This window comes from Bos mutus, chromosome 17 (genome assembly GCF_027580195.1).
Source record: "Bos mutus isolate GX-2022 chromosome 17, NWIPB_WYAK_1.1, whole genome shotgun sequence".
NCBI classification, from domain to species: Eukaryota; Metazoa; Chordata; class Mammalia; order Artiodactyla; family Bovidae; genus Bos; species Bos mutus.
Window position 1 is genome coordinate 11,966,915 of NC_091633.1, and position 13,322 is coordinate 11,980,236.

A 13,322-nucleotide genomic window follows, 5' to 3' on the forward strand; every position below is an offset into this window, starting at 1 on the left:
TAGGTGAGGACAGGCAGGGGGCTAGTGCTTCTACATCCTGCCTGGGGGACGCTGGCCTCTCCACGTGGGGGCTGGACCAGCGCTGAGAGTTCTGTCTTAAGACGGGAGCCTTGGGCAGAACACCCATGAGGTTAGCACAGGGGTCTGATGCCGCCTTAAAGAGCACGCTGCGCAGTTTGTAAGTAACGCCTGTAGGCTCTCCACCCTACCCTGTCCCTGTGAGCATGTGCGCCCCATGCGGGCAAGAATCAGGTCCGGCCTGGCGCCTGCAGGGAATCAACAGATCATGAACGAGTGAATGAATGACAGGAAAGGGAGGCGCGTGCGCCGAGCACGCTACTTGGAAAGAGAAGCTTCCTACATTCTATACTGTGGCCGTTTCAATGCCCGGTTCAAAACCCTTTCCTTCCTTCCTCCTCCTCCAAGTGGTATTTCTCAAGCTGGAGAGCATGTTCATTTAATCCACAAACACTTTTTAAAGGCCTACTATGTGCCAGGCGCTCCTCTAGGCACTAAATCAGGGACCAGAACTGAGCAGACCCTGCCCTCGGGGTGGGGTTGGGGGGGGGGACCCTCCCAGCAGCTCAGATCAGGAGGTGGCTTCACGGGCATCAGGTGCGTGTCCCTAGAAGCTGGCTTGCATGTCCGTGCCTGCACACGTGCATGTGCATACACTCACGGCCTCCTCCCACCGCCTGGGCCCACCAGTCGTCCGCCAGCCCACAGGCCATCACCTGGAAAACCTGCCCGTCCACCTCGGCATAGGCCTTCACAGCATGCTCCGGGAACATGAAGGTGACGAAGGCAAAGCCCTTGGGCTTCTTGGTCAGGCTGTCGATGGGGTAATGCAGCTCCGACACGGGACCTGCGGGCAGGAAGGGCGTCAGTGTCCCATGGGCAAGGGCCAGGTGTGAGCTCCGGGCAGGAAAATGCTGGGCACTAGTCAGGGGAGGGGTTTTAACCAGTGAGAGCGTGGAGCTGAGGCGGCTGCTGAACTAAACAGGAGGACTATTTAGACAGCAGAATTCAGACTGGAGAGCACTTCATATTCGCACACACAGTGAGTGGGCTTCCAAGACCAAAGTCAGAGTTTGGACACCAGGGATATCTCAGAAAACCATACCCAACCCCGTCAATTCTGAGTTTTAATGAGTGAGGGCTAAGGGAGTCTGGGTTCAGATCACAAACGGTGGCTGTGATGCTATCTAGGACTTCGAGCTCCTCTACCTACAACCTGTCTGACTGATAGCAGCTCAGAGATGATGAAGCCCAGTTTATGGATGAGAAAACTGAGACCAGCAAGGGAAGTCGTCAGGCCAAGGTTAAGCCTAGGCAGACAGGGACTCAGGCCACTTGCCCTAGGTGCGTGCAGTGAGCCGGAGGCCACCACCCTACCGTATCTGGAGAAGAGCTTCTCCAGGTCCTCCTCAGAGCTGGTGTAGGGCAGGTTCCGCACGAAGAGCCTCCCGGAGTCGGCCAGGTCCTCCTCCTCTTCATGCTCCCCGAGCGTCCGGCCTTGCCAGGGTTTGGCACCATTCTTCAGGGGCGCCTTGGCCGCGGGGACATTCCTTTCCCTGAACACCTCGATGTAGCGTCCACCTGGGCAAGGGAAGGCCGTCAGGGCCCGGCCGGGGGGAGGCCCGGAACCTCCCAGCTTCCAGATTCATCGTTGCTGCTGCCTTCCAGAGGCCACGGCGAAGGCGGCTGGGGATGGCACCGCATGCCAGGCTCTGCTCAGCAGGGCAGTGGCCCCAGCTGAAGCCGGGCCTGAATGTCACTCAGCCTGCAAGCTTGGCTTCAGCCCTGCAGGAGCTGGCCTGGGTCACGAGGCTGCATCTTCCTGATTCCAGGGCCCGGTCCCTGGCGCTGCCCTGGGAATCATCTCGGGTGACAGCCCCACCCTGGTGGTGCCGCTCAGCTGCGTCCTTGCATCGCTCTGAGCAGCTGATTAGACTGCAACCATCACCTTCCCTCTACACGCACATAGGCACTCAATAAATCCTACCACCTGGGCTGCGAGCAAGACTCCTTAGGTTACTCCCTTCTCTAAGAGAACTCACGTCCTCACAAGGGGTTGATGGCTGGATCTGAGTCACCTGTCCACACCAGGGAGGGGTCAGAGATCACGTCCTTGTAGAGAGTCCAGAGACCTCCCAAGTCTGGACCTCAAGTTCCCTGTACCGGAACGGCCCCGCCCCACAAAGCCAGAGCCAGCTTCCTCAATTCCTCCAGCCTCTGCTCCAATGTCACCAGCTCAACGTGGTCCAAGAAGACAAGATCCTGTTTAAATCCTCCAATCCCGACCCTTGCCTGCATCTGTCCACAGCACAGCCCCTCTGGTTACCGCCTCTCTCCCCCTCTCGATATGTTTCCTCTACAGGAGACTCAGCCTGATCTCCGCCCTAGGAGGGCAGGGGCCTTATCCTCAGTGCCCCAGGCAGTGCGTGGCAGCGCACAGCAGACCCCTAACATGACCTTACGGAGTAACTGACTGAAAGAGCCCCTGCCACCGTGCGGGCATCCTTACCCATGTATTCCCTGTTGCATTTCAGGGCCTTCCTCACTTCCTCTTCACTGCTGAAATCCACAAAGACGTACCCTGCCAAAGGACCATGACAAAGGTGAGGTCCGCAGGCTGCAGACACTGCTGGGCGCCACGAGGAACACTCACGCTGTGCTAGGTGTTTGGGGGAAGCAGCAGGGAAACCTACAGTTTTTGGCAAATCCCACAGGTTCTTCTTTCCACTCCCCTCTCCCCAGGGCAAATTTCCCTCTGCAGGAAGAGTTCTGACCCTGTGGCTGGCTTTCTGGAACGAAAGTGCTGGACCACAGGAGTCACGAACAAAGGCGATCTTGGCCTCCCTCCCAGCCTCACCCCGCGCTGACCAGTGCCTGCTCCTTGGCCTTCTCCAGACAAGTGTCTGTGGTGGCAGGGCTGTGCCCAGCTTGGCACCAGAGGGGCCACCTGCACAGTGACCGCCTGTGGCTCTGACTGGCACAGACAAGGAGGTGCCTTTCCAAGGAGTCTTTCTGAGAATGAGAGGCCTCGACCTCAAGGGGCCTCAACCCCGAGAGCCGCAGAGGGGCCTCCCCTCCCCACTTTCCTAGAGGCGTGCTAAGACAGAGGTCTCCAGCCTTTCTGGCACCAGGGACTGGTTTCGTGGAGACGATTTTCCATAGACTGGGAGTGGGGGTGCTTTCAGGGTGATTCACGCGCACTGCGTTTCTTGTGCACTTTATTTCTGTTATATTGTGGTAACGCGGTAATTTGAGTGATGGGAGTGGCTGTGAATACAGACGAAGCCTCCCTTGCTCGCCAGCTGCTGCCCTCCTGCTGTGCAGTTCCTAACAGGCCGTGGACGTGTACCAATCCGTGGTCCAGGGTTGGGGAACCTGAGTTAAGGGATGTGTCCACGGACACATGGCTAGCAGGTAGCAGGGCCATAATTTGCGCCAAAGGCCAGGGTTTTGGTCTGTGTCACAAGACCCTCCCCTTGGGGACTGCAAAAGCCCCCAGCCCAGCCCACCTGCCTCCTCGGGCCCTGCCCCAGACCCTCCTCTCACCAGCAGGGGGCCATCCTGAATCTGATCGTGGCCTCTTCCTACTTTCAGTCCCCGGGGGTCCCCAGCCCCTGGGCTGAAGGCCACAGTCATTACTGAGCCCCCAGGCCTGGGGGCCGGGCCTGCTTCCACAGCCGCACACCACATGCCCGTGGCGGGGACAGGAGGCAGACTCCGTCCTGGCACTGTCACATTCACTGAGACGGGGCCGCAAGGAGAAGTACAGCGACTACCCTCAAAGCACCTCCACAGTTCCACTGTCCCAACCTTCCGGTCCAGGCACCTGCCTCTCCAGCCCCCCCGGAAACAGCCGCCGCCTCACCTGTTTTGTTCCCATGAGCATTTCTCACTACTCGAATGGCCACGGGTTTCAGAGGTGCCAGGAATTCCATGACATTTTTCTGTGAGGAGAAGAAAAAGTTTTTGTTCCCCATTTCAATACAGATTTGGTCTGTATTTCTTTAATTACCAGTGAACTCAAGCATCTTTCTGGGCCATTTGAACTCTTTCTCTTAGAAGATATCCTTGCTTCTACTTTTCTGTCGGGTCATCCATAGCTCCCGATTTCTACTTACCTGTTTGTAAGTTAAAGAAACGAGTTCTGTCTGTTGTTTGTGTTGTAAATGCCTGCTGTTTGCCTTTTGACTTTATGGTACAAAGTTGCCTTAGAGAAGTTTTAAATGTTATCTAGCCAATTAATCCATCTTTTTCTTATGACTACTGAGTTCCACAAATTACTCAGAAAGATGAGATGTCATTTTGACCTGTTGCACTGATAAAGAGGGATGCCCAGGGTTCACAGGCACTCTCATACTCGGTTGAAGAGAGCATAAACTGGCCAAGCTTCCAGAGAGGGACTGATTTTCTGTATCCAAGCCTTAATAATGTACGTGCAGGTGTTTGTATAAAATATTTATACAAGCCAAGACTGGCAAACAATAGCCCCCAGGTCAAATACTGCCCACAGCTTACAAGCTAAGAATGGCTTTTACATTTTCAAAGGATTATAATATTAAAAAAAAAAAAAGCACAACAGAGATCATATGCCCACAAAAACCTAAAATGTGCACCGATGTCGATAGAGAAAAGCCTGCTGACCTCTGATCTCAAGAAATGTGCTGACTGCATCATTATTCAAAACAGCAGAAGACTGGAAACAACACCCATGTCTCAGTTTAGGGGGTTGGATATAAGAGACATATGAGATGTGGGGTTTGATCCCTGGGTCCAGACGATCCCCTGTGAGATGGCATGGCGACACAACTCAGTTTTGTCTGGAGAATCCCCATGGACAGAGGAGCCTGGCGGGCTACAGTCCATGGGGCTGCAAGGAGTCAGACATGACTGAAATGACTTAGCAGCAGCAGCAGCAGCAGCACTGAATATAACACAGTGCATCCAGAGTAAAGAAAAGCACGCAGGGGACTTTCTGGTGGTCCAGTGGTTAAGAACTGGCCTTGCAATGCAGGGGGCTTGGGTTCGATCCCTGGTCAGGGAACTAAGATCCCACTTGCCCCAGAGCAACTAAGCCCATGTGCCCCAACTGCTGAGCCTTCGTGCTGCAACTAAGACGTGACATAGCCAAGTAAAGAAGAGCATGCAACGTGAAAAATGGTGTTATAGCAGAATATTCAATATTCAGAAATATTTATGACATAATATGATGGGGGGGTAAGTTTCAAAATAGTTCCTGCTGTAGAACTGCATTTTAGAAAGAAAAGACATAGGTCAGTGTCTGTATACAAAGAAAAAAAATCTCTACGAAGATGCACCCAGAATTGATTAGTGGTTGTCAGTGAACGGGATATAGATGTAGGGCTTGGAGGAGCCTGCTCCAATTTGCCTGGGAAGGTCCTTCTTTCCGCCTATAGTAACCAGACCTGGAGGTCATTAGTACTGCATCCAAGGATCCTCTCTAATTACCACTCCCCTCTCTCCATGCAGTTGGGTTGGCAATTTCTACAGTCATCCCAGCAATAGGTCATTTTTGCTTTTTTGTTTAGCTACACTAACAAAACTTCCTACACTGAACTTATACTACTTTCATAAGGAGGGAAACTTACAAAGTGTTCTCTCTTGTGTAGATTCAGAGCCAGCAAACTATAGGATGCAGGCCAAATGCGGCCCGCTGCCTGTTTTTGTAAATAAAGTTTTATTGGCACACAGCCATGCCTACTGGATTGCCTGTCATCTAGGGCTGTCTCTGCTACAACAGGGTTGAATAGTGGTGACAGAGACCAGACTGATCACAAAGCCTTAGGTATTTACTAGCTGGTCCCTTTTTAAAAGTTTTTAGCAGAGCTAAGTTTGCCCACCCCTAGTATAGATAATCAATGAGGGAGCTCAGTCTTTCTCTGTCTCGGTATAGCCGTCAGTTTTCTGAGCCTGACAATGCCCGAGATTCTATGTCTCAGCCTTTTTGGCCCCCAGTTCCCTCCAGCTCAAGTCCTCAACTGACCCCGAAGCCCCAGCGAAACAGAGGCTCCAGGCACCCTTAGCTTTGTCTCCCCCTCCCCAGGGGCTCCCTGCCTCACCCGGTTCCTGGCACGCACCTCTGTGACGTTGAATGGGGCTCCCCGCAGTTTCACAGTGTGGGGGGTGGTGGGTTCCTTCTGGCTGGCTGGTTTCTCGGTCTGAGTGATGGCAGAGAGCAGAAATGATCGCACTGAGGTCCCAGGTGTGGCTGCAGGAGGAGCCAACCTGGGCGTCCCAGTGAGCGTGCTGAAACCCCTGCCGCTAGGCGAACGGGCGATGCCCGGAGCATCGTGCCTGCCAGGGATGCGGAGTCTGGCCAGGGCCTGGCGGAGGAGACGCCAAGACTCCATGTGGCCCCAAGATGAGGGCCAGAACCACAGCCTGGCTCACGGGGGTTCTGCTCGCAGGGGCCCCAGGCCACACGGAGGGGCAAGAGACATGGAAGGAGCCCTGAGGTGACATGTGCCACCACGGAGTCAGGGCTTACTCTATGCCAGACATCACACAAAGCACTGCGCAGACACAGCCGTCCTCCTGAATCTGTAAAACAGTCTTACAGAGGTTACAGGTTCGGGATGTCCTCTGTAATTTTAGAATTGAAACAGCTCTGAAAAACACCTAATTTGGGGGTTAATTCCTTGGGTAATAAAACTTGCCCTGATTTGGACTCATTTGCTGGTGCAATCTGCTCTGAGCTGTTCCGGCACAATTTAAGGTTTACAATTATCCCAAGTAGATGAATAATCAGGTCTAACATCACTGCAGAAAGAGTCATGTGCTTTTGTGGGGCGCTGCCCTGCGTGAGTTGTGGGATACGTCCCTGAAGCCTGCAACTTCTGAGTTTCAGTGCACACTCAGGCACGGGGGTTGACCTTCATCTAAGATGAGGCTCAGCGAGCCCTGGGAATCAGACACAGGGACCAGGGCTCGCTGAGCCTCATCTCACATGAAGGTCAGAGGCCAGAGGAGAAGCACTTCACCTCGGGACCCATGGCTGCTCCAGGTCAGAGCTTGGAGTTGAACGCAGTTCCCTGACTTAGCCACACTTGACTATCTCTTTTGAATATGTATATTAGGAAAAGAGAACAAGAAGCAGCAATTATGAGGGGGCAGAGAAGGAAAGGAGGGAAAAGAGAAAGGAGAAAGAGGAGGAAGGAGAAGAGGGAATGAGGACCCAAAGGATGTGGGACGCTGTCCTGAGCAAAGAGAACCCTCATGTGAGAGACGGGGTGGCTGTCCTGGAAGGCAGTGCCCACGTTTTAATCTAGACTCCAGAGCCTGGCAGACCTGGATCTGGGTCCTGACTCCCACCACTACCCAGCCATGCCTGTGGGCAAGTCACTTCCTTTCTCTGGGCCTCAGTTTCCTCACCTGTAAAATGGGACAAGAAACCCCATTCCCCCACAACTACCATGAGATTCAGTGACAAACAACATGCCTGGCATTGAACCTCACATGTAGTCAACGCTCAGTTAATTTCATCTACTCTTGCCGACTGTGGGCTCACACCCGCCTACCTTCCTACTGAATACTAAGTATAGTATATTCAAGACCCTTTTTCAGCTTGTTTACATCCCCCCCAACTCTGGAGGGGCAGGCAGCCTCTCTCTTAGCAAAAGGAACCAAATTCAGAGATGGAGTGTGCTTACTTGGGGTAACACAACAAGCAAGCAGCTGGGCTGAGAGCTAAGGCAGGTCTCCAGGCTGCTGAACTATCCTTCCTTAATATTAAGCTCCCCACAAAGGGGCTGCAGGGAAGGTAGGCGAGGTCCAGGTCTCCCTCCCCAGGTCCTCACAGATCCACACACACCTTGGCTGGGGCCGCCTCCCTGTCCTGCTGGGCGGGGGCAGCAAAGGAACCCTCTTCCTCTGACTCACTCCCCTCTTCACAGTTCACAGCTTCATCTTCACTCTCCTCTGAGGACGGTGACTCAGCTGCCACCACCTTGGACTTCAGGTAGTCCATGTCGGACAGCTCCTTCTGCACGGCTGCCTTGGGTTCCTTGGGTTTGAGGCCATCCTCCTCCTCTGGAAAGATGGAAAGGCTGGAATTGGTGATGGCTGCGAGCAAACCAGAGGGCTGGGGTGGCAGACAGCGTGGTGGTGTGACACATTAGGTGCTAAGCTCATGGTGACCAGGAGCCCCTGCCAAGCCCCACTGGTGCCCAGCAAGCCCTTGGATAAATAACTGAAATGACAGTGTTCTGACAGTTTCCACACTCCACGTGGAGAATTTCAGGGCTCTCTCACCAGCCTCTCTTACTGGCCAAGTGTGAGGCTTCACGACTTTTTGAGACCCTAGAGAGGATTTTTACTCCTTGAGCCAGACCTGGCGGTGGCTCCCAGGCCTAACAAGGAGCTCGGGTTTTACCCCAGTTGCTCTTTCAGGGGAAATCCAAACTCCTCGTGGGGTCTGGTGAGCTCACTGGCTTCTCCGCCAGCCCCCTCTGCTGCAGCCGCCCTGAGCATGTGGACACCCCCTGGCTCCTGCTCTTCCCACTCCTCTGCCATGCCTTTCCCTCTGCCTGGAGCCCCTCCTCACCCTCCACCCTCTCTGAGTCCCCCCAACTCCCACTGAGTCCTTTGGATCCCAGCTTTGCACAGAGACTTTACCAGTCATAAAACTCACCTCAAATTCACTCCCTTGCCTTTCAACCGAAGTTGATTCCAGCCCTCGATCACCGCACTCACCACGCTGAGCCCCTTATGGCTACACCGTGAGCCCCTTCTAAGGACAGAGGCTCATCCCTCACCGCCTCTGTTCAAGGACCACCCTTCTCCGGGGCCTCTCCCACCCCCCACTTCCTACTTTCTCTCTGTGGCACTCACATTCACATCATTTACTGAATACTGAATAAAGGAATCAGTCTGATTCCTTTACTGTTTCTTTCCCCACCAGGACGACAGCTCCATAGGAGCAGACTCTCGTCTTTTGCTCACTGCTACATCCACTGCCTGGCATACAGCAGGCGCTCAATCAATTCTTGAGTGAGTAATCCACTGACTGGATAAGGGACCAGGATCGATCAAGTCCGACGTACCCATGGTTGGGATAATCAACCCTCTATGGGGCAGCATCTGATCTGCTATCTCCCAGGTCACTCGTGCTCAGGTGTGGGCAGGTGCAGGGCGCACACTATAGCGGGGGGCATACCCTCACCTTCCGAGTTCTCCCCATCTTCCTCCTCCTCGCTCTCCTGCCCTGAGTCGGAGTCAAAGTTCAGGTAATCATTGGCTGGCTTGCTCTTCCCTTTCGAGGGCTCAGCGTCCAGGGCATCGTTCGCCCAAGTGGCCACCTGTGTCCGCTTCTGGTGAACCGACAGGAACTCCTGGAACTCATTATCGTCTTTCAGCTGTGGGCGCCAGAGAAGCGGGAAGAAGAGAGAACAGGCAAAGTAGGTCAGGGAGGGCTCAACCTTGCTAACTCTTTGGAGAGTAACCACGTTCTCTGAGGCCATGTTCCCCCAGTCTCTAGAGGGCTCCCGGGGGCCAGGCGGGTTGGTCCTGGGGAGAGTGGCACTGGACAGAAAGACGAAGAAGCCACAGAGACATGGCAAGGAGAGACGGGCGGCAAGGGCCGTCTCTGCTGCCCACCCTCTGCGTGGTCACCGAGACAGACCCACCTTCTCCAGTTCACCTGCGACCTTCTTCTTCTTGTCGTCCTGCAAACAGAAGGCACAGGTGTGAGGGTCAGAGATGAAAGGAGATGGAACCCCACTGCCCTGGGAGGGCTGCTTTTGGGAACCATCCAAGAGGGATTCTCAGATCCCTCTACCTCCCACTACCCTGCCTTCCCGGGGTGACTGCTCTGCTGACACCCGGGATATGGCCGGGAGTGACCATCCACGCACTTTCTTAGGTTCTGTGGAGATGGCGTCTTTGTCTTTTGGGGGCGGCTTGGACTGGCTCGATTTCTGAGCATGCTTGCTCCAGGCTCGGGGCTTTGTCGGGTCCCCAAAGGCCTTGCAGAACTCCACCTGCGAGAGACAGAGAGGCTGATGATGACACCTGCCACCACGCCCAGCACAGGCGGGTGCTGACCAGGGGCAGTGGGTGAACACTGTAGACCAGAGCTTCTCATTTGGGAGCAGCGGCAACACCATCACCTGTGAGCTTGGGAGACACACAAATTCTTGGCTCCTCTCCCCCAACGCAGGGAATCAAGAGACTCTGGGGAAAACCGCTTCTACAAATGCTGCAGGGGATTAACAAGCACGAGGATCTGAGAACAGTGAGGAAGACCAAAGGCATCACGGTCTGGAAGGGGCCAGGCACTGGTCTCGCATGTGGAGAGAAAGAGCCAGGGCATCCCTGGCGACAGGCAGGTAGGGGTGAGGTCCATGCCCGCTCACCGTGATCCGGGACGTGTCAATAAAACTCTTGTTGAAATGGTTCAGCGCCGTCTGGGCCTCTTCCTCGGACTTGAAGCCGATGAAGCCAAACTTGCGGAACTTGCCGTCTTTGGTGAACTTGAGGCTGCAGTCCGTCAGCGTGCCAAAGGCGGTGAAGAGCTGCCGGAAACGCTCCTCCTTCATCTAGGACAGGACAGGAATGGTGAGGGAGGAGCTGGGAGGCCTCGGAGCCAAAGGGACAAAATGGGCTGGGAACCCGAGACCCCGGGATTCCTCCCCTTAGGCGGGGCAGTGGCAGAGCATGCTTTGTGGCTGGCACCTGGTTCTAACCCAGCTCCAACACTGGTCTGTGTGTGGCCTTAACCAAGTCCCTTCATCAGTGAGGAAGTCAAGACTCAGAATCCTGCAGGCCTGTGGGCTGCTAGGAGGTTAATGAGACCTATTGTGCCAGGAGCCCAGCACGGTAGCTGCTGCGATGCAAACATCTAACAAATGCTGTCACAGTAGATGTGTGAAATACGGAACATGGTAAACCGCACAGTGTTCGCTGATTGTGGGAGACAGGAGTAAGCATCTTTACAGCTTGTTTTCAGGACTCCTCATAAGCACCGTTCTATGTCCCAACAGTCAGCTCTCAACTTTGTTTCCTGGCCTATTTATACCCCCAAAGACTACCTGCTGACTTCCACTATGAAAGATAAGAAACCTACATCATCCATTCCTCCCTTCCAGTCTCTGTTATTTATTGTTTTTAATTCTTTCATCATTTACCCTAAACAGGTTACTTTAAAAATACCAATTATTGGGGGCTTCCCTGGTGGTCCAGTGGTTAAGAATCTGCCTTGAAATGCAGGGGACACGGGTTCAATCCCTGGTCCTGGAAGATCCCACATGCTGTGGAAGCTCTAAGCCTGTGCACCACAACTACTGAGCCCTTGTTCTAGAACTTGTGCTTTGCAACAAGAGATGCCACTGCAGTGAGAAGCACTTGCTTTGCAACTAGAGAAAACCCCCACTCAGCAATGGAGGCCAAGCACAGTCAAAACTAAATAAATAAATAAAAATCTTAAAAAAACCCATCTATTACTGATCCATCCTTTAGCTTTAGACAGCATCTCTTGATGCCTCAATCTGATGAATGAGGATTTTAGCATGGCGACCCTTTCTTCCCCTCTAACTACCATCTCATTTTGCTTCTCAGTATGGCCTATCTCTTCCTATTGTATATCTTGTCTGATAAATGAAAGAATTAGTTACAAACAGTTGTAGTAGGAGCTGACAATATGCAGGCTTACCGTGTGATGACATTAAGGATTTTGAAATAAGTAACTTGTCAAGAGACGCCAAGTCATAAAAATGGTTACTCTTGGAGATGGAGGACAGGACAGAACAAAAGTCTTTGCTTGGCTGGCCAGTGGCTAAGACTCTGTGCTCCCAATGCAGGGGCTCCTGGTCAGAGAACTGAATTCCATATGCCACAACTAAGAGTTCAAATGCCACAACTAAAGATCCCACAGCCAAATAAATATAAAAAAATTTTAAAGACCCTTAAAAAAAAAAGATTTTGCTCCTCATTTTATACTGAATTTTAATAATCATATGGTTAAGTGATTATCCCCAACCTGCCACGGAGGAAAAAAAGGTAAAGTAAAAAACCACAAAAATGAAACAGAAATGGCTTTATGTTCTTACTCTTTCTAAGGAGTACAGATCTCTCATGCCATCCACATGGCACATTTTGTATTTGGGGAATGAGCTTACTGGCCACACCAGAGGTGGAGGGCCCTCTCCACCCAAGGAAAGGTCACTGTTAAATACGTACAGACAATCCTCTGGGGTAGAAGGCATCTAGCCATCTGACACTACACATTCAGCTATCTTTTCACATTTATTCGGGATGCTTTTATTGCATGCCTACCACAGTGCCAGGTTCTGTGGGCTCTAGGCAGAGACAAGTATGACTGGGCCACCCCTTTACACTTACGGAATTAAGTGGTTTAAAACCTTTCACAGTCACTCAGTTTTCTTAAAACTATTCATTCCTACTGCCCTCAAGGCGAGAACCGGGAACTATAACGCAGGTACCCAGCCAATTACACCCCATTTTTCTCCCAGACAGTATCCCAAATGGAAGAGGAATGTAGATGCAGTGTCTAATTCAGTCAGAAGTCAACAAAAAAAAGGGATCGAACAAGGGGGTTATGGGAGCAAGGCATTCGACACGACGTGGGGACTAGCACCTCCCTGGGAAAGAGGTTTGGGGGACCAAGGGGCCAGATGTAAAACCTTTAAGAGGCACTACCCGTCTCTCCCAGCCGTCAAATGAATCTGCCGACAATCCTGCGGAATCATCCAGGAACCCTGCCCGAGAGAGAAAGCCCCTCAAGAATCCCCAGGCACCTCCCTCCCAACCTCCAACTTCTGGCTGGGTCCCAATTTCAGATTCTCAAACCCAGTTTCTGTACTCACCCCATTCGGGAGGTTCTTCACGATCAGTCGCGACATGGCGAACTGTCCCACTGTTTTGATTTCAGCACGAATAGGCAGCGACTACCACCAGTAACTTTCACGCTACCGCTCTGGGCGCCGCCATCTTTGGCAAGCCGGAACAAAGTCACGTGCTAGAGACGTAGCCCGCCTCTACGGAAGTAGGCGTGGCCAAAGACCTACCCAAGGAAGTTACACCCTCTAAGGGGCGGGCCTGAGTGCTTGCATCCTGCACAGGCGCAGGCTGTTTGGCGGCGCCTGGGTAAGACACCGTAATGGCTAGGCCGGCAGGGGGCGCTCGTTCGTAACATTGGCAGGGAATTGACTGGCTGGAGCAGTGTTTGAACTGTGCTTAAGCAGAAATCGTTTTAGCTATCTTTTCCGTTTTATTTTATTATTATTCAGCTTTTAACTGGCCCTGTGAGTGGGGGCAGGATTAGGGAATCT

General features: G+C 52.9%; 1 protein-coding gene across 4 annotated transcripts in view; it reads right to left on the minus strand.

Annotated features, from left to right (window-relative positions):
* Positions 1–13,006, minus strand: part of RBM19 (RNA binding motif protein 19) — a 120,808-nt gene extending 107,802 nt beyond the window's left edge. For 2 of the 4 annotated variants that reach the window (XM_070386088.1, XM_070386087.1), the window contains exons 1-11: positions 12,858–13,006; positions 10,389–10,571; positions 9,888–10,013; positions 9,660–9,698; positions 9,197–9,389; positions 7,847–8,064; positions 6,114–6,194; positions 3,884–3,962; positions 2,528–2,599; positions 1,396–1,599; positions 735–865 (exon numbers count right to left, since the gene is read on the minus strand). In XM_070386088.1, coding sequence (XP_070242189.1) covers positions 735–865; positions 1,396–1,599; positions 2,528–2,599; positions 3,884–3,962; positions 6,114–6,194; positions 7,847–8,064; positions 9,197–9,389; positions 9,660–9,698; positions 9,888–10,013; positions 10,389–10,571; positions 12,858–12,893 — 1,362 coding nt within the window. In that variant the 5' untranslated portion in view covers positions 12,894–13,006. The remainder of the gene's footprint in view (positions 1–734; positions 866–1,395; positions 1,600–2,527; positions 2,600–3,883; positions 3,963–6,113; positions 6,195–7,846; positions 8,065–9,196; positions 9,390–9,659; positions 9,699–9,887; positions 10,014–10,388; positions 10,572–12,857) is intronic. The other 2 variants (XM_070386090.1, XM_070386089.1) reach the window with 1 other exon arrangement.
* Positions 13,007–13,322: the final 316 nt, after the last annotated feature.